The sequence below is a fragment of the Sparus aurata genome, chromosome 19 (assembly GCF_900880675.1).
Source record: "Sparus aurata chromosome 19, fSpaAur1.1, whole genome shotgun sequence".
NCBI lineage: Eukaryota > Metazoa > Chordata > Actinopteri > Spariformes > Sparidae > Sparus > Sparus aurata.
The window spans coordinates 9,558,848-9,583,193 of NC_044205.1; the positions used below are offsets into that span (position 1 = coordinate 9,558,848).

The 24,346-nt window shown below is 40.3% G+C and overlaps 2 protein-coding genes and 1 non-coding gene across 4 annotated transcripts; 1 reads left to right on the plus strand and 2 right to left on the minus strand.

Moving 5' to 3' along the window:
* Positions 1-399: 399 nt before the first annotated feature.
* Positions 400-471, minus strand: trnaw-cca (transfer RNA tryptophan (anticodon CCA)). The gene has a single exon. It is a non-coding gene; the product is annotated as a tRNA-Trp (tRNA).
* Positions 472-1,547: 1,076 nt separating this feature from the next.
* On the minus strand, positions 1,548-15,345 carry cul2 (cullin 2). The gene is made up of 21 exons (XM_030398892.1): positions 15,214-15,345; positions 13,908-14,046; positions 13,453-13,555; positions 13,237-13,331; positions 10,119-10,224; positions 9,793-9,875; positions 8,787-8,883; positions 8,449-8,559; positions 6,883-7,045; positions 6,656-6,780; positions 5,227-5,334; positions 5,030-5,089; positions 4,800-4,928; positions 4,503-4,589; positions 4,105-4,257; positions 3,873-3,950; positions 3,700-3,766; positions 3,260-3,462; positions 2,992-3,093; positions 2,777-2,893; positions 1,548-2,344 (listed from the first exon to the last, which is right to left on the minus strand). The coding sequence occupies exons 2-21, from the start codon at positions 14,024-14,026 to the stop codon at positions 2,213-2,215; spliced, it is 2,238 nt and encodes a 745-aa protein (XP_030254752.1). The 5' UTR covers positions 14,027-14,046; positions 15,214-15,345; the 3' UTR covers positions 1,548-2,212.
* A 527-nt stretch (positions 15,346-15,872) lies between these two features.
* LOC115569690 (cAMP-responsive element modulator-like) lies at positions 15,873-23,603 on the plus strand. Of its 2 annotated transcripts, XM_030397729.1 has the most exons (5): positions 15,873-16,024; positions 16,506-16,742; positions 18,846-19,129; positions 20,589-20,733; positions 22,361-23,603. In XM_030397729.1, exons 3-5 carry the CDS (start codon positions 18,967-18,969, stop codon positions 22,503-22,505), a joined length of 453 nt encoding a protein of 150 aa, XP_030253589.1. In that variant the 5' UTR covers positions 15,873-16,024; positions 16,506-16,742; positions 18,846-18,966; the 3' UTR covers positions 22,506-23,603. The 2 variants fall into 2 exon arrangements, with proteins under 2 accessions (XP_030253589.1, XP_030253591.1); XM_030397731.1 differs by lacking the exon at positions 18,846-19,129 and having other exon boundaries at positions 15,878-16,024.
* Positions 23,604-24,346: the final 743 nt, after the last annotated feature.

Here is a 24,346-nt window from a genome sequence, read left to right on the forward strand (position 1 = left end):
AGACTGGTTGACGGATGAAATGTCTGTATTACAGCAATTTTTAACAATGCCAATATCATTTAAATTCAAATAAACGTCTATCACACTCTGCTTGAGTTGTTTCTCCCATAAGGACCTGCAGAGATCCATCAGTCCCAAGTGTGTCGAGCATCATTCTTGGTGGAAATGTGTGCGGAGAAATGAAAATCACTAGGCTTTGCTAAGGGCGAACATAAATGTCACAGAATAAATGTCACGGTAGCTGTCAAAATGGGAGAATTCGTGCGATACTAAGCTTTTTGTTTTTGCATGTTTTTATGTGTGGACTGTAGACGTGTTCAGCACACGTCAGGCAAGCCCTGTGTGTAAATATCCAAAGATTTCAGTGTGATGGTTACAAGCATCATGTTTGAAAAGGTTTGACCCCGACGTGATTTGAACACGCAACCTTCTGATCTGGAGTCAGACGCGCTACCGTTGCGCCACGAGGTCCTGTATGCTTTCCTTATGGAAAAAGTAATAATTCCCTACATCAGTGGGCGATAGTAGAGCTGCATTTCTAGGTGTTTGCTCTTTTATTTGTCCCCATTAAAATCGATGCATTTAAAAATCTGATTATGAACAAAGAGCATGGCGGGCGTGCGCTAAACATTACATGGTGATCTCGGCGCTTCGGCCCTTCCACATAGATGTCATTGATAACTGAGCAGTACCAACGCTGTGTGTTTGAGCGTCACGTCTCACCTCAGCTCACACACACAGTTTGCCAACCAGTTTAGCCCGCGGCAGCATCACAGCTGTCAGCGCAACAGCTGGCTCTGAGGCGCAGCTCGTGTGTGCTGTGGGAGTCGTACTGCGCACTGAATGCGCATGTGCGCCTCATGCAGTTAACTTTTTTTTTAAAGATTTCTGGTTTCCATTTACACAATACTACTTTTAATGTGCTCGTGCTCGTTAGACTAACACACACTTATATTATTTACTTTAATCCTTTAATTTCTCTAATATTATATCATTATTTGTGTACATTTTCAATGTCCTTGATTACAATATAAAGACCAATACAAAGATTGTTTTTAAGGTATTCGTCCATGATGTTGCCTTAATGTAGAGCTTATATCAGCACTCTCATCCACCTCAAGCTAGTTTTTCCAACATCCAAGATGGGTAGTTATAAACCGAATAATACATTTAGGCAATTAACTGTACAAATATCAGTGTACATATGTGAGGGGCAGTTAGTGATGGCTGAATTGCATTGAGCTGCTTCAGTTTCAGGGTCCTGCTAATGTACACGCGGGCCTCTTCTGTTCGACTGCCATGGCTTACAGAGGCATTTGAAAAGAACCAAGCCATTGTTAATAACACACACCTGTGCTTTTCCTACTATGATGGGTCAACAATGTCTGCAGTGAAAAGGCCTCATCCAGGCCCAGTGGGTTGGTTTTGTTTACAGTTGTTCTCTGTTTCAGTTTGATTCTTGTTTACAGTGTAGACAGCAGAAAAAGTAGCTGCGGTATAGTGATCAACTTTCACTCAAAATGACAGACATAAAAAGACTCGACATATTTTTACATAAAACCTTTCAGTGTTTTTATTTATTTATTTGACAAGCAGCAGGATCATGTTTGTCACCCCATTTTTTCTTTACATTTGAAAGTAGATACAATAGTCAGTATACCAGTTTTATTACAATATTTTTTTCCTAACTTCAGTACATTTAACAAAGAAAGAAAAAAAAACACACAACAACTGCAAACGTGAGAAAAGAAAGCATGTTTTTAATGTGTAGCCACCAATGTGTCATTGATGTCACAACAACCTCTTTCCTCGGTTTTCTTTTGTTTCCTTTATTTTTCGGTCGACGAGTATGTTTATCGGCTCTTTCCACAGCTATAGGCATTTTCTTTTTGTCGTTTGACGCACAGGTGCGTGGCACTGGTGATGTTGTAAACAGCTTAAAATCAGAAGGTGGGCTGGGTTGGAAGGAGGGTGGTGGTGTTAGCTGACTGTCTGACGTGACACGATGACTTGTTCTTGTTTTCAAAGATGGAGGCACCAGTCCTGCTTTTTAGTCACCGCATGGAATCACAGCAGACAGCGACAGTCCAAAACCTAAATGGATGAATGAGTCTCTTTTTGTTATTTATTTCATGTTTTAAACCTGCATCTGCCGGTCAGTCACACAGGCGAGTGTTTGTGTGTAAGCGCTCCTGGGCTTGGGCTCTTCTGCCTATGCGACGTAGCTGTACTCGTCTGCCGAGGTCTGGCTTCGCTCGATGTACTGCTTATCGATGAGCACCTCGATGCACTTCTTGATCATGCTGATACTTGGGTTGAACCTGGCTTTGGACTGATTGATGACCTGCACACAGGGACAGTTGAAAACACAGTCATTTAATGTTACAAGTAAAGCTGCAAAGATTAACTTATTTTATGTCAACAATTAAATGATTCACCAGCTATTTTTATCATCAATTGAAATTAAAGTGAAGATCTTTGGGTAATTAGATAATTAACGGCCGTAATCTTGGGTTCTGGTAAACACTGATCAATATTTTTCACCATATACCGACATTTTATTAATCAAACAACTAATCGATTAATCAAGAAAATAGGCCAAAGATTAACAAACAATAGAAATGATCAAAGAAAGTAAGGTTTTGGGAAAAAGCACAAGCTTGATCTTGCTCTGAAACTGCAGTTCCCACAAGTCATTTCTGTTTTTCTTCCCATCAACGTCTCAAATGATCGAGAAATCAACCAAAGGTTTTGAATCGAGACGACCTCCACCCACCTCCTGGATGAGGGCGTTGTGTCGGAGCACCTTGCGGGCCTTCATGATTCTCACTATAGCAGCTTGTAAATACATTTTGCGGTCCTCGTCTACGGCACTCCTCGTCTGCTCCATCTCCTGTTGATCAGATGGATGTGCGACAAGTTTTAAGTCGGAAACACGGCTGGCAAACAACAATGCAACAGCAAAGCTTGACAAGGATGGATTTGTCTGACCTGTGGTGTGTCTTTCTGCATTGATGTTGTGATCTTGAACTTTGTCCTTTTACTGGTGAAACTCATATTTAGTGAAAACGTGGACTCGGTTTCAATCTCCTCCTGCGGGCAGAGGGGGAGAAAAAGAGTATATTTCACCACTTGTATGGAGCATAAACGCTAAGGACTTGACAGGGCAAGCTGATTCAACCAAACTTCCCAGTCAATATCCACTGCAAATTACAAAACCCCATGCTGTCGGCTGTGCGATCTACTTCAAATCCCAGACCTTTTCCGAGTCGTGGTTGAGCATCTTCACGTCCAGCAGGGACTTGATGGTCTTCTGTAGCTCCTTCTCGTTCATCTGGGTGCCGTCCTGCAGCTCCTTGTAGGTCACCGTCTGGCTGTTGTTAAAAGCCAGCAGCACAGCCATCTGGTAGGTGGTCACCATGGCGACGTAGGGCTTGGACAGGTAGTTCATCTTCACCTCACCTGTTTGACCCAAGCAGACACAGATGAACGGCGGTAGAAGCTGAAACCATCTGGCTTACTGGTTGCCAAGCTTTTTTGTGAATATCCTTGATTATAATATATTAAGCTTCCTTCCATGATTAAACCTTCCCATTTTCATACTGTCCCTCCTTAAAATACTGTCTCAAACAGATGCAGTTTAAATTAAAATCTTACATAATTCAGCTTGAAATAGTGTTCGTGCGTGCGTTTGGCTACCTGTGCAGAGATAGTGCAGCCAGGTCAACTTCCTCCCACTGAAGTGCTGATTATAGAACAACTCAAACTGGAAAAAGAAGGTGAAGACAGAGTTTTATTATGCAATGTACTACTTTGATCAATACAGACCTCAAAAACACAAATTCGGCTTTGCTCCACAAGGGTCAACTCACCATCTGCACGCTCTTCTCTAGTTCTTGAGGGATGGCGAATGTGGAGGAGGGGACGTGTGTGAGGGGCCAAGCTCCTGCCTGCAATCACATTTCACATTGCACTTAAACCAGGGATACAAAAGCTGTGGTTTGTAGAATTGCCCTTATAATATTCTTATATTTTTTTAATCACATTTCCAGATGTCGACATGAAAATAAGGCCGACGTTAGCCGCATCAGACTTCCCCCTCACCTGTAATACATAGATCTGGAAGCTGATGCCCAGGTCCACCACCGTCTCCTGCGTCTTGATGAAATTGTTGAACTTGTTGTTGAGGTCGGCGCTCACGCTCATGTCTGTGTACATTCTGTGGAGTTTGCTCGTGAACTCGTAGCCACACGCTTGCTGTAGTAATGAGGAGGAGGACAGTGCGTGTTAGAAAAGAGAGTAAAAACGGGAAAAAAAAGCAAAAGAGCGAACTGTGGGATTTAATGAGTGTGTCCCACAAAAACATTCAAAGGAATTACATACTTTGTGGGCTGGTTCCACAACCGACTTCACATCACACGCTGAGCGCTTTAGCTGAGGCTCTGAAGTGTCAGAAATACTTAAAGCAAGTTTTTGTCAATATTGTTCAGCTTTGGATTTACCTTTAGTTTGTTGATCATGGCTTCTTCTGAGTCCATTGACAATGATAAACCATGTATTAACCTCTTTGCTAGCATTCTGGCATAAAACTGTGGAGGACAAAGAAAAACAAGACTTGAAAAACAGTTTCCTTTGTGACAAAGTTTATACAAAAAAAATACTATTTTGGGACTACTGAAGACACTAAAAATGGACACACTATGAGGCTAATACCTTTTAAGTATTTTAAGCTCAAAACCTCCTTCTTAATACGTTTTCAATTTAGAATGTTAAATGTTTGTTATATTCAGTAAAATAACCTTTTGAAAGATGTCCTTGTCATCTATGTACTTGAACACTGTGATGAAGCTCGTCAGCTTGTCCTCCACCTCGTTCTCTGTCATTCCCTTCGCAGACTTTTTCAGCAGATTGTCGCAGTATTTCGCCAGCTGGACGGACACACAAGGAGGGATATGACCTGGTCAAGGGACTGTGTATAATACTGTGTCTGTGTGTTTTTGTCTGTGTGTGTGCGTGTGCATGCACCCACCAGTTCAGGGGCTTTACAGATGGACTTGGGCTCCCTGAAGTTCACCACAGACGTCAAAGCCTGAGAGAGAGATATCAAATAAACACATTTGGTTCAATGGTGACAACACATGCAGCTACTTTCACTTCGAACGTAGTAGTAATGTAGTATTGCACTTACAGAGGGTACATTAGGTAGTAGAGTCTGGGGTTAAATACCTTATCGAGTGCGCTCATGAAATGCTGATCTCCGTTTAGAACTGTGTTTATCAGCTGAACAAATTTACTGTGAACCTCCAGCACTGACTCCACAAACAGGGTTGGCATCTAGAAAAGCCAGAAAAAAGAGACAAACTTGTGTTAAGAGACACAGAGGAAGAAAATGACATTTTTATAAGTCAAAATAATCTGTCCATTATAAAGTGACATAAGGACATTGTAATGATCCAAAAATACCAATGATAAAACTCAACACAGGACACAGTTTTATCTTAAAACCAATTATGCAGTCAAATTAGGCTGCTTTCAAGCAGCACAACAACTTGTCATTACAAAAAGATGTTACTTCCAACCCTCAAAGGTATCAAGAAAGAAAAGAAATGATGCATATTAGGGGTGTCAACGTCTACACGTGTAAACGGGTACACGGATAACAAATCATAACCGTTTAGAAAAATCAATAACCGTTTACACGTCTTTTTTTTCCTCCTCCTCCTCGTTCATTTCTCATCAATATATATACTATTCAGGGTTTCCTCTACATGTAATTGACTGTGGCGCACCGCCACGGCAAAATAAAAGCCGCCACACCTTAAAAATTCAGGCATAAATTAATCTAGTGGAAATATTTTACCGTCGTCTTCCACCACAGTCTTTGACGTTAACTAGCATGTTGGATATTTAGCTTGATAATTGGCTAGAGGATTAAAATGGTCACTTAGAGCAGAGTCCTGCACGGGTCACCGCATCCGACCCGTTTTCCGACAGTAGCACAGATTACATTCCGTACCAGATCACGCAATTTTTAAAAGTGAAAGTAAGATAATGTTGCCTGAAAGCTTCAGATAATAACATTAACTAACTATACAATTAAATGTTCCCACCAGCGCAGTTATCCGCATACATAATAGATGAATGGGGCACAATGTTACGATGATATTAAAAAAAAAAAAAAAACGCAGCCACAGCCAGTGTCGCGTCACGTCACTTCAAGTTGACTGGGGGACACGATGGCGGCGGTCAACAAGCGGAGCACTGTGTGTTTTTTGAACAAACTGCCGGTGGAAATCAAGTTGAGTGTAGGCTATGTCAGGCAAAGTTGGCTTGCAACAACAGCACGGGATCCATGCTAAACCACCTGCGATGGAAACACCCGAACAAGTTGGAGGGAGAGACTGCTGCTGGCATCGGTGCTACCACAACTGCGATAGAAAGAGATCATAAATCTACGACGTGTAACCGGTTACACGTCGGTTAGAAGCCCCGTTTACACGTGTAGAAAAAATTGTAAACGTTGACACCCCTAATGCATATTTGAAGCCCTTTCAAAGGTAAAGTATTTTCTTGAGCTTGAATCTGCTACACTATGTATTATGTAAAAGTCATTAATGCAGAATAACACACACAAACACGGTGCTGTAGTACTAACGTTTTCCTGAGAGAGGTTACTGGTGCCTCGGATGCCCTCGTTGTGGATGTGGACCTGCAGTTCCTGGATCATGTGGGGCAACCCGTTGGCCACGGCCCGCAACAAGGTGTACATGTTGGCCATGTCTGGTAAAAACAACACAACAGAACACAGCGTTCGATCCCATTACAACAACTTAATGTGCATACTGTCTGTGGAGCATTAGGATACAGAGTTGCCGGACTGACCGTCTCTCTTCTCCTGCCGAATAATGCTCTGACACTCCCCGTGCAGGAACTGCAAATGATCTGCCACCATCCTCTGCTGGCATTCATGGATGACTTTGCCGTAGGAGCTTGGGTGCAAGTACTTCCGACATCTCATCTCTTCATCTTTCAACCGTCCCAAAACCTGAGGGAAGAGAAATGTGGAGATACTTGCTTGATCCTTTCATTTGTTTTGGTGATTTAATTCTCAGCATTTGAACAATTTCACCGGGTGACTCAATTTGGAAAAGTGGTTGTTTTGATAAGAGCTTTTTTTCTCTTCAACACAAAAACGAAAATGAAAACGTGCGTTTTTCATGAGTGTAATCAGATTTGGTTGATACTGCAATCTGTTTTTGAATCCTACATTACCACATTTCTACATCACATTACATTACTAGATATTTATTATCGTTCCAGCCGACAGAGGTCGTGGTAGATTTTCATCAGTTTCATAACATTATAGAAATGGACAGTTACTGATTATGCACCCATTTTAAAACAATGGTCATACTATGGATACAAAACACCACCAAACTAAGCAGAACAGTCCATTCCAAATCTGAAATGATGTAGACTGAACTTTGATGCAGTAGAACCATCAAACAGCCAGCAGATTTTTCACTTGAAGTTTCACTTCACTTCCGTTTCTGATTAAACTTGATACATTTAAAAGAAATACTAAAAACATGAATCACAGGTTTTTTCCACGACCTAATTGTGAAACAGAAACGCCTTAATGCTGCTAGAACCTAGAATCTGCTCGACTGTGCTTGCTTACTTACTTAACCGTACAAAACATATGAGCTAGGCCTCATTCTGTGCTGATAGGTCAGCTGATATTTATCAGTCTCCATATAGTTTTGGCACACATCACATTAGGATACCGAAGGAAGAAAGAGAGAAAAAAAAATGCCTCCCCGCAGCTACAAACTGGGTCAGATAAGCAACTGTGACTGAGCCTGTCAGGACAGGAGGGGACTCAACTATTCTACGGTGTCTGTTGATGCTCTTTCGCTGTCATATCACACATAGCCCTAATGCCTGGTAAAGCTTTAATGATAATCCTGTTTGCAGGCTGGGGGGGTAAATCTATCCAAGAAATCTGATTATTGCCTGAATGAATGAATGAATGAATGAATGAATGAAAGAAAGAGAGAGGGGGAGAGAGAGAGACAAAGCTGAAATTGCCCTGGGGTCTGTGATCTCAGCCGTAGCGGGTTAATGGTAGAGCTAATACTCAGATTAAAACTCTTATGTCACCAGACTGACATGACCTGACAGTTCACACGCACACACACACGCACAGGCCCCGGGTGAACGTTCACTTATCTGATGGATGCTGGTGGACACACAGACACACACACGCATACTCAACCCAAGCAAAATACACAATGTTAGTTTTCATAAACTCGATTCCAACTACAGGCAATGCACACAGAACAAACCAACACAAACACAATGGTATAACAGTGCTACAGTAGGCCATAGGCGCACATGAACGAACACAACACTCACATTCTTGCATTATCTGTTCATCTGTCCTACCTTCTCCATATACTGTGAGCAGTTGGATTCTTGCAGTAGATTGGAGGCTTCCTGTTTGTAATACTCTCCTGTTTTTGTCAGAAATGGCCCTTCGAAGATTTCCTGATAAAACTGTAATCAAGAAAGAGGATATGACCCACATTGGATTTCGTATACATGGACAGACACAGATCTATAGAAGTATCTATTATCCATTTTATGGATAATGCAAAACAAGAAAGAATGTTGGATTTTTACCTCATTGTTCACATTTACGACAATAACTGAATAAATAGCCTGAGATATAAAAACACAATACAAATGACTGCAGTTGTCTGGGTCATTATTTGTTGTCTTACCCTTAGTGGAAACTTCTTCTTGTACTGTTCAACATGAACAAAGGAGTTGATGACCCCGTGGATTACCTTCTGGTTGGGGTTCTCGCCACAACGATCACTGAAAAATTGAGCATAAAATACTTGTGTAGAATTCATGGGACTTTTTCTGTTATATATTTTTTTAAGTTTGTCACTTGGATTGAGATGAATTTTGTACTGAGCAACCAAGAAAGCTTAAAGATAATTTGCTAAATGTACTCATGTATTAAGTTGTTGCAGAATGGTTACAGTTGTCGTATTATTAAATACCAGTCGTTGTTTTACCAGAAAGAATCCTTTTTTTTTATATTCGTTTTTGTTTGTTTGTTTTTTTTAGCTCCAATTTCAGAAAAATTCTGGATGTGATAAAACTATATTAATGCTACAGAGAATTAAATTTAGGAGGGAAATTAAGGGAAAAACAAGTAGAGATATCAATTTGGGAAAATGAAAGATTATTCATTCAGAAAATATGTGTTTATATCCATTTGATTACTGTAACCAACCTGCAACAATTGTTGAAATAGATGGAGGTTCAGGACACGATCTAAATCCAATCTCACCCCAAGTTCATCTTCAAGGGCCAAAATCATAAGTAAAAAAGTGTAACAAGTGTACAGCTTTAGAATTCTGCAGGGTACTATTGGTCAACATATATTTTTACAGGAGTTCTTTTCATGAAGAACTGTGACTTAAAAAGTGTCAAATTCTGCTAGAGCTGACACATGATGACGCTTTTGTATTGCTGAGCACTGAAATTATTAGCACTGTTGACACTGTTTGGTGTAGTTGAAATACTGCAGCTAAATCAGACTACATGTCTATACAGTAACAATGCAAAAAAAAAAAAAAAAAAAAGGAAATCAGGCATCATACTAATGATAATTTAAAACCAATGAGTGTACAATTAGAATACCAATGACAACAAAAAGTGCATTTCAGAAAAAAAAAAATGTTTCTAGTAGCTCAGCGTGTGTGAAAAACATACTTTTTGATTTCATTCAGCAACATCCGGATCAGGACACTCTGAAGTGGCTCAATCATGAGCTTCCTCCACATATCTAGCGCCAACTGAAACAGCAAATGAGACAACACGTCACAACAATGTAGACAGATTTTGGAATAGGTCGGTGTAGCTCACTGGAGAAACTGTTGACCTGGGTACAGAGTCCCAGAGAGGGAATCCCACCAATCTCTCAATCAGTCTATGAATGTGCTCTCCACACCTTCAGACAATAAACTCAGCACGTGTGATAGTGTAAATGTGGAGGACATTTTTTTTTTGTGTACCAGCACTTTGAAATCAGCCAATACCTCTCCTATCTCCATGAGCGGTTCATTCATGTCCACTCCGCCGTAGCCATACTGTAGGTCTGCTTCTGTTAGTTTGTTCTTCTTGATGAACTGAGTGTTGAGGTACCTGAACAAAGTGAGGGAGGAGGTCAACATGTTAGAATATAAGATTAAAGTTGTCATCTAATATTACGCGTGTGTGTGTGTGTGTTGTAAGAAACAGTTATACCACAACATGGCTGCTCTCAGAGGTCACCTGCTGCAAGTTCATGGTTAGTCACGAGTGTCAGGTTAGCCAATGAAATCCAAAATGTTGAGGATTCCCAGCCAATGAATGACCCAGAGGCAGACATTAAACACATGTCTTGACATATGCAAGACTTGGTACTGTATACGTGATATTTTTGTTTATTTTCTTTGTGTTTTGCTTTTACAGTTAGATTGTTAACACATACTCTTAGAGATCAAATTTGAGGACTTTTCGAGGACTTCCCAGGCTTCATATAAGAGCCCAACACTGCATAGTTTCAGACACTGATAAAGATCAATTACTTTTACAGAATTTATATAATGACCACTAGTGGGCTTTATAGAAGCTGAGAGAGGGAGGTTTGAATGTGGGAAAATTTCTCAATTGTGTTGTGTTACAGTAATGGACGACTATGTGGTCTCTTGCCTTCTCTAACACAGCACAGCAAAACAATATATTGCGTAAGGAGAGCAATGGAGATAAGAGACATGTTTATGGGTGGAATGGCTACTGCGGGAGACAGACATGCATAATGTAACAAAGCCCATTTATGTTAAGTGATATCAAACTAATCTTTATTTCTATTGTTGCCTAAAATATACAAATCCACGCATGTTCAGCACTATGCCAATTGTCTAAAATTTTCAAGGACTTGGTGTCCCTTGTGACATAGGAAATATTGGATTGTAATAATCTTTTTTTTTTTTTCCTTTTGTGAAAGGAGTTGATCAAAGCACTAAAATCACCCAGCATGTTAGCACACAGTTTTGGTTCTCCAGCCCACACATTTACTGTATGGCAGTGTCGCACTGCACTCATTATCCCTCTGTAGGCTTCATTTTCTGACAAAAAAGCTCAGAGAATCCTACAGTACACTACCTACAGACAGTCAACTTGTTGGCTAGAGAACACATTTATGACATCTGATGGAACGTATTTACTGCACCTTTGAACGATTGAGAGGGATGGGTTTCTGTCTCACTCTAAAAGATTTATATTGCACAATGATAAAGATTAATTCTACAAGACTGCCTCGAATTCATATGACTAATACTCTGATGTTGAAATGTATACACCAAAAGTGTGTTTCGACACATATCTAGTGCGTTTCAACATTTTTCAAAGGAAGCAAGAAATACATTAGCTGTGGGACAGAACAGTCACAGTTTGATAGCTGCCATCGAAGTTGATCCATGTTTGTTGATTCAGTCCCTAAATAATGTTTTCACAGCTGTGCTGTATTCCTCTACAGGGTTTCAACAAGTTAAATTTAAGACTTTTAAAGACTTTTTCGAGACCATTATGAATGCAACTGATGCTGCCAAAAAATAAGCCCAAGCCATCGTCTGCTTAACAGAGTTGAAGGAATTAATGTTGTTCGTGCTGACAGGGTTGCACCGGGGCCAGACTTTTGTGATGCTCCTGATGTGCATTCAGGGTCTCAGTATGAACTTGGACTTACCAGTGCATGATATAAATAACATTAACAGAAACGTTTACACTTATTACTTCCAGAAGCAGCTATTTTTTTTCAATGAGGAGAGGCTACTTGAGACAGCACACCAAATTGCAACACACTAGCTGGGTGTATTTTGAAAGATTATTGGGTACTATTTCGATTATTGATTTTGTTTAACCCATTTCAAAGCAAGACTGAAGTTGACAAAATTAAGATTACTAGATTCAAGAATTAATACACTTTTTAAATAGAGCAATAAACAATTGGTAGAAGCTTTTTTGATAAATGTGTGACAAAACAGCATTATAATGAAGTACTGTAGCGCTACAGATATGTCCTGGTCTATGAACCTTAATCGGATGTAAGAAACACACGATCATTCCCACTGATTGTGAGTCATTCATTCATTCATTCATTCATTCATGGAGCCCTACTTTTGAATGGACCTGCAGAAACCCTACTGTCAGCAGTGTAGCAATCACACTAACCAGCCTCATTTCTCTCACACTGTCAAGCTGTGACAATCATAAAACACTAGCATCAAGTGTTAAAGGGCTGCTAATGTAACGGCTAGCGTTGAGTACCACTAACCATGAAACCTGGAGAGTGGAATAGGGATGGAAGGTGTTAACAGTTTTGACACAGTTGGTACTTCAGTCCAACCTCCACTACGATGATTTGTGTTTAACAGCATGCAAACACGCACATGTACATTCACACAGACATCAATTAAGGGAAATATGTGCTCCTCTTCTATATTAAGAACTCACCACTATTGTGTCACTACTAAAGCCAAGAGGCTCCCTCTCTCTCCTGCTCATGCTGACATAATAAATGACAAAGGCATATGTATGCACAGACAGTCTGGTGGGAAGTACGCATAAAAATAGATTTGAAAGCTCTCCAAGGAGTATTGATTTAGAATGAATCAGGACACACCAAATGCCCGTTGGCACTTCTCACTATGATTTTCAAGGTAATATTTTAGGTACAAAAACCGCAGACTGGAACGTCGTCTCTTGTGATAGAATTAGTACGCTTTGCATCTGCGGACCCTGTCGCACCGTACCAACTTTAAAGAACTAGCACTGACAAAGACCTGCTTTGGCTCACTTCTTCTATTAAAAGTAGCACTTGAAGTAAACACAATGACAACAGCAAGCTCAATACAGACAAGTCCTTCATTTGAAAAGAGACAAACATAACAAACTGGCCCACCATTTTAACACCATTGTGAAATTAAGGAAACAGACTCCTCATATACTCAGACTTGGAACAAATCGTTCCTTTGTTTTGCACTGTTGTTTAAGTAATAAAAGTAGAAGAGGAAAAAACACACAGCACTAAATGCTGAATCAGCATTGTGACTCACTGATATGATATCAGTATATCAAGTGAAAAAAAAAGCGCATAAAAGGCAGCAATGTTACCTGTACAAGCAGTCCATGTAGTCAGCTCCTTTGCTGTACTCGTCCCAGTATCTGTGGTACATCACTAAAACCTTCTCCTCCGATTCCAGGACTTTCTAAAATACACAGAAAAGCATGACAGCTGTTATGAAAAGGAGCTTACTGTAGAGATAAAACAAAAAAAATAAATAAACTCAACATGTTTTTCTTTGTTTGTCGCTTTTTGTGAGCCATTACCTTGTACAACTGCCGGACATGATTCTCTAGAAACACCTTGGTCTCTGTGTATAATCTCTCACCCAAAGGCTCTGGGTATGCAACGCACAAGGCATAAATGTCACTGGTGTCGGAATTCAGGATAAATCACGAGGACATGAGTTCCATTACGTGCACACGTGAATATGCAGTTAATAAAGATGTAGTATGTATGAAATACGGGATATAGCATTTGTAATGTCAGCTAGTGATTACCTACAAATACATACAAAAAGCAGCTCAATATTTCACACAGACATTCAACATACTAAATGTTCCAACTTTTTGAAACATGTATGGGTACATTTACCTATTTAAAAAAGTCAAATACATAAAGTTCTATGCAAGCTGCGGACAGCTTTACTGTACTGAGCAGCTTGTGTCATTTCCTGTCTTGCCATTTAAATTTCAATCTGATGCAAGTTGGCATAGGATACGAGAAGCGATCATTCCACGTGGCTCTTTCCACATAGTCGAGCATCACAACGGCCTTGATTGTCGTCAGTAGCTTGTTCCATGTCTCGTCAAAATCCACCACCCGCGGCTTCAAGGACATTGTACAGTTTCTCTTTCAGCCTGTCAAAAGATAGAAACACATAAACACAGAAGTGAGTCAAGGAATTACAAAACGAATAGATGAGTTGCTTAGCTCTTGACTTCAGTTTCATTATGGGTTATCATTTAACCATCAAACTTCCCACCATGCAGTTTGGACTGTTACAGCAAACAAGATGTTTCCCCAAGTGAATGAATTACTTTTTAATAGTGAGCTGGGCCTAAATGACAGTAAAAACATAAAAGAAAGATACAAGTATACTTTTTAAGGTGCCAGAATAAATATAATAACAACAATAACCTTTAATGAAAATCACAACACTGAATACTCTGTATTGTCAAACTTTGTTGTCACGTTTTAATGAATATTACCCACTATAAAGATTTGAAAACAGCATTAATAAAGAAGAATACAATTATGCTGATGTCAGAATATAGGGCAGAGTGCACATGTGCATCAATCGACATTAGCGTAATGGTAAATAGCCTGCCTCAAAACAGCTGCTCACATTACTATGGTAGCAACAGATGAGATAAACATTGAGCTCAAGTTCATGGAGGCAATACTAACGTTCGTCGACAGTGAACACATATCAGGGATTAATGCTATTCTAGATGTGCAATCCACCGGCCGAGACTGCTGCATATAATAATAAACACATTTCTATATCTGTGCCAGAAGAATCACAGATTACCCCCAAGTAAGAGAAACTAGGCCCTGTGTTGTTTCTCGTCATTCAAACCAGTTGATTTCACGTAAGAGAAAACATTGCAACATCATCATGCACAGTTTTTCTTGCTAACGAATTCGCATAAGCCGATATTCGTCTTTCAAAAGGAAGCTTTAACATCTCTAAATAAGCAGCCTCCTTACAGTCATGATAACGCCAGCTAAGTTAAGGTTACTAGCTAGCGGAATGCCAATCCCAAAATAGGATGGCTAGCTAAAAGGCTAGCTAGCTTCTAGCTAGCATGCTACTTCTTCCTGCTCAAGTCCCATCAGTTTTCAGGCATCAGCTAGCAGCTAGCCAGCTAGCAGGAAGCTAACGATAGCTCAGCTATCGCTAGCAAATGGTCATCTTCTATGCAATTTCCCCACATTTGTACTGACAGTTCGGCAAAATACGTTGCTGTTGTTAAACAAAACAGGTTACTGAGGTCAAGCGTGGACTTTAGATTAGTACGTACCTCTGTTCTGTATTTATTTGTTATAAAACTCAAGTTTCTCCGCTGTCACAGGCTTGATTTGTCTCACTTACAGGTCTTCCCTACCTCTTGGATTATACCATTGTATTACATGGGGGTGTATTATGAACATACGTAAATTGGTCATAAAGCCTTCTTTTAGCTTTTTTACTACGGCAAAGTGGATTTGATGTTTTTTAGATTACATACAATGTATTTTAAGATGTACATTGTCATGAGAATAACATTAAACACACACAAATCCAAGTCATAAGAACACCCATATAACTATGGTATCGCCTGAAACTACGGAAAGCCCTAAGGAATTGAGTATTATAAAAAACCACAGACGTTCTGTAGGTTATTATCATATACTGTATATCATTCCTGTTCCCCATAACAGGAGGTAAACATTTTCCCACAACGTTGGTGATACACATACTCGTATACACCTACAGTGACTGACCAAGCTGGTGTTAAAATGTTTCTATTTCCAATGATATTGTTACAGAAATTTATAACTATAAATGAAAACAAAACGTGACAACTTGGAGAGAGAAAAAATCGACAAAAAAGTGACGATCGTTTTTATTTGTTATCTTTTAAAGGGGCTTGTGTGGTGAATGACTTTGGAGCTTAAAAAATCATAATAACGGGGGGCCAATGAGTGCATAATTTTACTCAAATCAACCAATCAGAATGATCGAACAATTACTTGCTATAACAACAACAACAAAACCGTTTACGTTAGGCTTGGTTACGTACAAACACGTTTTATGAAAATACATTGATTGAAGTGAACTTTTCTCTTCAGGTAAGTCACACCTTGATTTGTAAAGTGTCTTTAGACATATGCTAACTAGCTACTAACACATTTAGCTAACTAGCCATTGTCAAGGGTGTAAAGAACCAGTTTAAGATAGCTCGAGCAAAATAATCAAATGGTGTGATTTTATGACTATTATCATTTTATTAACAGCTATGGATAACAACTTGTCAAACTTCAAATAATCGAGCTACAATCTAGCTAGCTAGCTTGCTCACTTACTGACTAGACTTAACAAGCAGAGCGAGCCATCCAGAGCAATTGTTTGTTTTCCACTGTCCTTTTAACAGGAAATGTTTTGATTTCATGTGGACATATCCATACCCCTTTTTTACTAGTTCAATCATTTAAAAGCACAGAAAGTGCTGAGAATATATATAAATATAGAGAGAAGTGCTCTGTTGGACTAGTACAATTATAGAAACTGATAAACTTTGAACTAACACTCCCTGACATCGCTGCTGTTTAGGTTCTCGTGAAAAAAACCCCCCTGTAATCCCCGAGAAAGGACTGAGCGAACACCCCGAGCAGCAGCCCCAGTCACTGTCTGTCAGAATGAGCCAAGTGAAGTCAGAAGGGAACTTTCAGCCCCTGACACCCATGGCCATTCCCAGCACACAAACACCACCACCTTTACCAAAGACCCTTCAACACTATGGGAAGTTGCTGCAATGCATGCAGCTCTATTGTACTTGCTCGATGCCAGGTAACACTTGATAACCACACTTGAGTGTGTTATATCATTTTCAAAACAAGAAACTCAATACATGCACCGGCCCTTTGTTTGGGGTGTGCTCCTTCTTCTTCTGTCTGTGTAATTTCCTGTGTGCTACTACTGTTATGTCCTCCCTACCACAAGACAGTCTATTTTTAGGGTGACGATACGTATGCCACTGCCCATAACCAAGGCTCCTTTGTATGTTACAATTGATGAATAATACCATATAGAAAAAAAAACCTAATATTGTATTATCTCAGTCCCCTTTATCATCCCAGACCACAAGTTTACAGAGAGGAAACTTTGGATGGCCCACAGATAGACCTTATTTCCGGACCACTACCGCTAATTGGTTAGAATAGGTAGCAAACAAGGGCAGAAAACAGGAAAACAATACACTGGCAGTTGCTCAGGGATTTCTGGATCAGCTCTGTGAATGCAAGAGGAAATGATTATAACGTAATGGCACGTAATCCCACGGAAAGGGCTGCATATTGATGAGCTACCACAATTTACCAGACACATCAGCATTGATTTATTGATCACATCCTACGTTCGCTTTGCAGCGTTCCTTCTCCTGTAACATCTTTCCAGAGGAGCAGTCTTGTTTAATAGGGATGCTAATGATATATTATTCATAACCAAAAATATGCATGGGGGGGGGGGGGGACATTTAATGTACTAGGTTTGTCCTGTTATGGATGGAATTTGCTTATTTTGTTGCAGGCCAGTAACATACATGAATAGAGTCAGTATCCTACAAAATAAAAGAGTGTATAAAATTGAAAGGTTAAAACATATCCTGACTTTTGGACTGAACAAATTCATCTTTATTTAGTTTGTTGATTTCATTGGATCTTACAGCATGCAAGTATGTTCATTACCTCAAACACTCCACATATGTACTAATTACTTTACAGATTAAGATTTTATATACAGAACATATAATGATTTTATAATATATAAAGCACTTCAACAGATTAAACTAATTACTGTATATAAAGCAGTTAAAACTAGAATGGAACTCAGTAGAGCGCATAACTCCGTCACAGCCCAGCTGTCCCCTTTAAATGACTAATTCTGGACTTTTATTTGGATCCACATCAAATTGTGCCAGCTCATAGATGCATGCCACCTTATTATGCCTTGTTTCTCATTAAGACCCATGCATTACTCACTGAGAAATTAATGAATAAGACTAAAAACACCCTATCTTGTAGTGTTTAAAAAAGTTAGAAAAAAAAAATCCTGGATTCTGACCTTAATCTAGATACGCACCAAAAGTACATGGGGTCTATTCTTGGCCGAGACCCACCCTCCATCCAAGTTTTGTGGAAATCTGTGCAGTAGCTATTGTGTTATCCAGCTGACAAACCAACCAACCAACCAACCAACAGACACAGGTGAAAACATAACCTCCTTGGTGGAGGTATCAATTTAACGGCATACAATGTAATAGAATTTCATTGTATTACACTCAGAGTATTTTAGGAGTACGGTATTGCTGCTTTTACCGTATTAAAAGTTCTAAATACTTCCTTCATCACTGTCACACTTTCTCCACACGTGGTTGAGATATTATTTTTGCAATTTCCAAACACAACATCATCATATTCCCCATCAGGACTTTGGTCCCGTATTTACCCGTGTATTGCCTGCAGAGGGAGCCAGCTTCTTGAGCTCTGAGTATGAATCAATCGATAATGTTTTGCAATGACACTGGCTACATTTAAAGAACACGTATAATGAATATAGCTATATGAATAACCTGTTTGTGCAGTGTAGGTCCTTTTTGGATTGAGGTACTTGCATGAATGTTTGACACCTAATGAGCCTCCCTTCGACATGTAGTGAAAATGCAGTCGGGGGAAAATTAATGATCACACAATATATCTCCGATACTGTGATGATACTGTGGTGAAAACCATTTTTTGCAACGACTTCTATCAAGATATATAATTGTCTATATAGAAATAAATGATCAAATATCATTTCTGGGGTACACAGTGAGGTCTGAACGGTTAAAAGGGTTTAAATGATTTAAATCCAAATCATCTCTGCCCCTCGTCTCTCCGTCTCCCTGCTCTTCAGAGTTGTGCTCCACTCTAGCCGAAGAAAAATTCCGAAGACAAACAGCAGAGCCCCTGACTCATAGCGCTGTGTCGGGGGAGAGAGCAAACCATACTGTTGACATCAGGAGGCCAGTGATGTCATGCTGATGTCAGTGCCTCTAATTGTAAATTGCACACATAGCCTCGCTGTTGGCTGTGGTAACATTTCAGTCAGAGAGAGGACTCTGAAGGGGACTGTTTGTCTTGGAAAAAACCCCGGGAGTAGATACAGTATGGCTGTGACAGGGGATGAGACAGAAACAGGTATGTTTGCTTATTATCTCTTTCACTCTCATATCTAATAAAGAGGCCGGTTTTTTAAATACTCCTTTCGGCATCTCTTAGGATGTAAAAGAAGAATATACAAAAAGACCGATGGTTTGTCGGTGGATGAGTTTGCTTTTCAGACACAGCAGATTTTGTGTACATATAACCCTCTTTTAGGAAAGTTTAAGATTTAGTTTAATACATTTTCTATTCACTTCACATCACAAGTCCTTCAAAGAAAAGTAGCAAAGAATTACTGACACGTTAATTTACCACAGATGCAACAATCTTACCCCGATAAGAGACATTCATATGGTCTGCTTGTCTTCTCAGTCATTCTCTCTCTCTCTCTGTCTCTTCCTCTCTCTCTGTGAACTGCTCCAGTGCTCTGCCCACTCAGAGCACATAGCAGCAGTGGCTGACGTCGCCGCTCTTTCCTGGAACAGGCCCCCAACAGAGACATGTAAATGCGAACTGGCGAATAAGACGCGCATTGACGTCAGTCGCTGGCAACGGCGTGATTATATGCTGTTCCTTGTGCGATTCCAGCATATCACAGAATTAATCAGCGGCGTATTACAGGATATGAGGGGCAGTGAGTTCCACTGGCGCTGGGCAAACAATGAACAGAACTGTACAATCTCTCAATGTGTATTTCTTTCTCTGTATTGCACAGCGGTTGGAGAAGAACAACCATTTAAATGGGGAATTCAGTCACCCATACATTCTATTATGTGACATTTTGCACGGAACATATTAGACCAGAATGTGATTAATGAAACTGCTGTGAATTTACAGTATTTTTGATTGCACTCTCTGAAGCGTTGAGCATGAGTAGCAGGATTGTTACGGCTGTGTCAGAGTTTAATCTGGCACTGAGTTGAAATTGATTGACAGACAATTGATTGACACTGAGCTGTTACACCAACCTTGTCATCCATTATACTCGATTTTTAGCTGCTACCGTGGAGGCGAGGGGTGTTCAGTTGGTTGCAATATGTAACACCACCATCTTTGTCACGTCTTGGGATGCCAGAGTGACTTCCTGGTTACATAGTGAATTGCTTGATTGGTTATTGAAGTTATTTAGACATTACGATTTGCACAAAAACTCGATTTTTGACACTTTAAGCTTCCCGACTTGCCAGATACTGAAGAACTCTGATGGTGGCTGACCCTTGCTTAAAAAAGCGTCACTATTTGAGGAGTTGTACCTGTACGTTTTTTCAGGCTAATTCAGTTCAATTCAATTCAAAACCTTATATTTCAAGGAACAGTACTCAGTGAATACAACCACACACTGAGTTTAAGTGTCCTAAGAGTTACTGTTTTAACCCAGTCTAGTAAATCACTCGGTCAAAACTACTAGGACTTTTCACTCAAGCTTTGTAATGCTTGAGAAGTCGCTGGTGGAACCCGATCCTGTTGACTGACGTGTCGTTTTGTGTCTCCCCAGCCAATGCAGGTGACCTGACTGCCTGCCAGCTGCCTCACCCCAGCTCCAGCCTCCCACAGGGGGTGGTGGGGTCCGGCGCTCATAGCTCCCACAAACCCCTGGAGGACGCCTTGCAAAAGAGGGAGCTCCGCTTGATGAAGAACAGGTAGAGAGGACAGTTCACACTCAGATTTTGTCAGCCAATAGTTGCTAATTTAGATGTATTGGAATTAGTGTATGTGGTGGCACCTACTGTACAGCACCTTTTAAACCCACAAATCATCATACTGTTATTTGTTTAATCAATGAATCTGTTCTTCCAACAGAGAGCAATGACAAGTTATATTTTAAACTGTGAAATTGCCATCTCAGTTATTATCGTTGCCACAACTACTCTTAAAAGCAGATTCAATGGATTCTTAGTAAAGATGGCCCTTTTGTGAACAAATCAGTTTGAAGAAGCGACTCTTTAATGCGAACAAACTGACCTGATTCCACGTTTCACTTCTCTCTCGTTCGTTCGTTAGTTCTCACAGAGTAGTTGCTGTGTTGTTCACTGTTTAGTTATCAGAGTGGTGAAGTATGCTGAGTCTAGGACACTGTCGTCGGATGTTAGCCAATGATAAACAGGAAAGCATAGCAACCGTTTCCATGAAAAAAAACATTTCATTTCATTCGTAGCTCGTCGTTCTCATTCAGTCAAGTCAGTCACCTTGGGCTTACCTTCAATACATGTCGATTTAATGTCAAGGTGAATACACACATTATCCACGGTTGTGTTGTCTAAAAGTACACATAATCGTCAAGTTGCAGTTATGTATTTGCCTTGAACTACAGTGTTATGTTGACCGTTAGCACGATCGTTTGAGAACAAACGAACTGAGAACTGTGCATTACATTGTTCACTGCTAAACGACGTTGTACCAGAAACGCAACTGAAAGAAAGAACGAATGAACGAACGATATGAACGATTCTTCCTGCTGAACTGACCTACGGGAACTGAATCTCGACATCGAACGATGAAATACACCTCTGATTCTTAGTGAAAATTTGTTTTGGTCAAATATCCAATATTGGTATTGGCAAAAAACACATCTCTGTTGGAAACATTCACTCTATACCCTAGCTGGTGCTCAAACACCTAGAGAATTGCAAATTACAATGGATGACAATAAGTGCATGTAATAACCGCAGCCACGAGCCTGTCATCGCTCCACCGCGTGATTCTCCTCCATCTAGTGTGTTGAGCTCTTAATTCTTAGGCTGTCTGACTCCCCATGTTCTGCTCTGTAACGCATTTTCGGAGTGAGGAGCGAGTCGACGCGACCGTGAACCTTGTGTTTCCGAGTAGCTCAGTTTGTACGTGAACTACTCTGGCATGTTGGCGAGCCAAATTCATTACTGTCTGGTTTTTAACATGCTCTCCACTTGCTGTCTGTAGAAGGCCTTGAGCTTCCTGTGTTTTTGCTGGCAGTGACTCACATTTCTGGTCGGCACGTTCCCTCTTCACCTACAGGATGATTTCACTACGATTAGTCATCAGTAAATCAGCGTGCAGGCTTTTGTGTTTGCCTCATTGTTTATGACATCCTCCACTGGTTGATTTTTATCCATGTCAAGGGTGTCTAGTCCCACAAATGTGATCACTGTCATCTAGGCATTCTAATTTCTTGGAAATGTCAGCCTCATTTTCCCTTCATCGTAAGATTTATGAGTTGTGCGCTGTGTCTGGGAGGAAATCCAAGATGTTCAGGCTTCTGTTTTTTTCACTGTGACTTGTTGTTGCTTCCAGGGAGGCCGCCCGGGAGTGCCGACGAAAGAAGAAGGAATATGTCAAATGCCTCGAAAATCGCGTGGCCGTGCTCGAAAACCAAAACAAGACTCTGATTGAGGAGCTCAGAGCGCTAAAAGACATCTATCGACACAAAGCCGAGTGATCCCTGTGCCTAGAGGAAGAGCTGCGACTGTGTGTGTGTGGACTGTGTCGGTGTACTTCTGTGAGGGTGTCTTGAGGACTCTTGAGGTTTTGCTTTTGCTGACACATGCTCGCAAATGCACGCAAACACACACTCGCACAAAACACCCCTTGTCCTTGCTGTTAGACGTGTTTACAAGATGATGTCAATGCTTCTGGCTCTGAATTATCCATGCGCCACCACCAGCGAAACAAAAAAAAAACAAGAAGCCTGTTGCAGGTCGGGGTTATTATCAGAGAGCATTAGAAGGGGGCTTATGTCGCTTTGAACAGGGAGGCTTCCAGAGAACGCAGGAGGAGAAGGATGGAACATATGGAGCGCCTCGAGACTCACTACGCTTCTCTGAAGATCAGAAGCTGAGGGCCCAGGCTGCAGCACCTCAAACAGCACCAACAACTATAAAATACTAATATAGTATATCATTTGATAGTCTCTGTGCTGCTCAGTTTTTCTATGGAGGGTTTTGTTTGTGTGGCCAGAAGCCAAACGTTCAAAGGGAGTTGGGGGTTTGGTGCTTTAAATAGCAGTGTTTGTGTTTTATTATTATCATTATTTATCATTCCAGCTAAGAAATCCTGGTGTGAACTACTACCAGGAATTAGCGCCAACTGTATTTATCTCCCAGTTGAATATGTTTTTAATGTAGAGACCTACTTGGATCTGCTTAACTTCTACATGAGCTCTTACCCACTAACCTGTGGTGTTCACTTTTTATGACCCTCCATTCAAAGTTTTGAATACCGTTGTTTGTACAGTAGTGGTAAGTATTTATCTTATGATGAATGAGTGTATATTTAGTTAACAAATACACACATTTGTGGAAAAAAAAAAAGTTTTCATTTGCCGTCTTAACATGACTGCCTTTTTTCTTTGTCTTTGTAAATGAGAAGTTATTTACACAAATGCCATTTTGAAATTCAACCATTCTAAATTTGATGTGGAATTCCAGCTTTTTAACCAGTCCCTCCTCTGTATTACTTTATCTGTTGTCTTGTTATTTAAAGGACTTACGGATGATTTTATAAAACGTATTTGCTTCAATAAAGTTCTTGTTCAGTCTCTCCGTGTCACTGGCACACACACACACACACACACACACACACACAGTCGAATAGAAGAGCTACACACAGTTCATTGTTAACCAGCCCCCACATGGCCGGCATTTTTAAAGGACTTTGTAACGAGTGAGCCACTAATGCAAAAGTTCCATTATGAGCGTTTGATAAAGCACTTCAGACTCAACCTTGGGTCTCTGCTTCGGAACGTGATGTGCTGTCCTTTCAGAGATGACCCAACTTGATTGCTTGGACTGTCACAGAAAAGAAAAGCAATGTCTCTAACAGCTTTCGGTGCCTTTTAGTAGATGACCATGCATATCGCCAAAGAGCCAAGCTCTAAATACGCAGTGCAAGCTGGAAAAAGGATGAGTAGGATGAGTATTCAAACACATTTTCCATAAATCACATCCAGAGGACTGTGAACGTGCCATGGGTAACAAGGGAAGACGGGCAACGTTTTCAGTGATGGCGTTCTCTGACTCAGTGGATACATTCAATTCTCAGACACTCCACAATTTGCTGCAGTAAAAGGAAATAAATGCAGCTCATCCAGGCAGATATACCTTATACAGAACTTGCGGTGTGACCAAAACAAACCCTGAATTTGCACCTATGACCATTTAAGGAAACTAGCAGAGAATTGCAGTTGGAGTTTCTACTTGCCAGAGAACACTGATTCATTAATGATAAATACATTGATGACTTTCATAAAGATGCTTGAGGCAAAATTCAACTTGTTTTGGT

Bases quoted from the DNA above. Each gene is read 5' to 3' on its own strand.
- LOC115569690 (XM_030397729.1), top strand. From the start codon at position 18,967: ATGCTGATGTCAGTGCCTCTAATTGTAAATTGCACACATAGCCTCGCT. The intron at 19,130-20,588 runs GTATGTTTGCTT...GTGTCTCCCCAG, and splicing joins AGGGGATGAGACAGAAACAG to CCAATGCAGGTGACCTGACT. The intron at 20,734-22,360 runs GTAGAGAGGACA...TGTTGCTTCCAG, and splicing joins CTCCGCTTGATGAAGAACAG to GGAGGCCGCCCGGGAGTGCC.
- cul2 (XM_030398892.1), bottom strand. From the start codon at position 14,026: ATGTCCTTGAAGCCGCGGGTGGTGGATTTTGACGAGACATGGAACAAG. The intron at 9,876-10,118 runs GTATTGGCTGAT...TTGCTGTTTCAG, and splicing joins CGCTCATGGAGATAGGAGAG to TTGGCGCTAGATATGTGGAG. The intron at 5,090-5,226 runs GTATTTAACCCC...TCTCTCTCTCAG, and splicing joins TCATGAGCGCACTCGATAAG to GCTTTGACGTCTGTGGTGAA.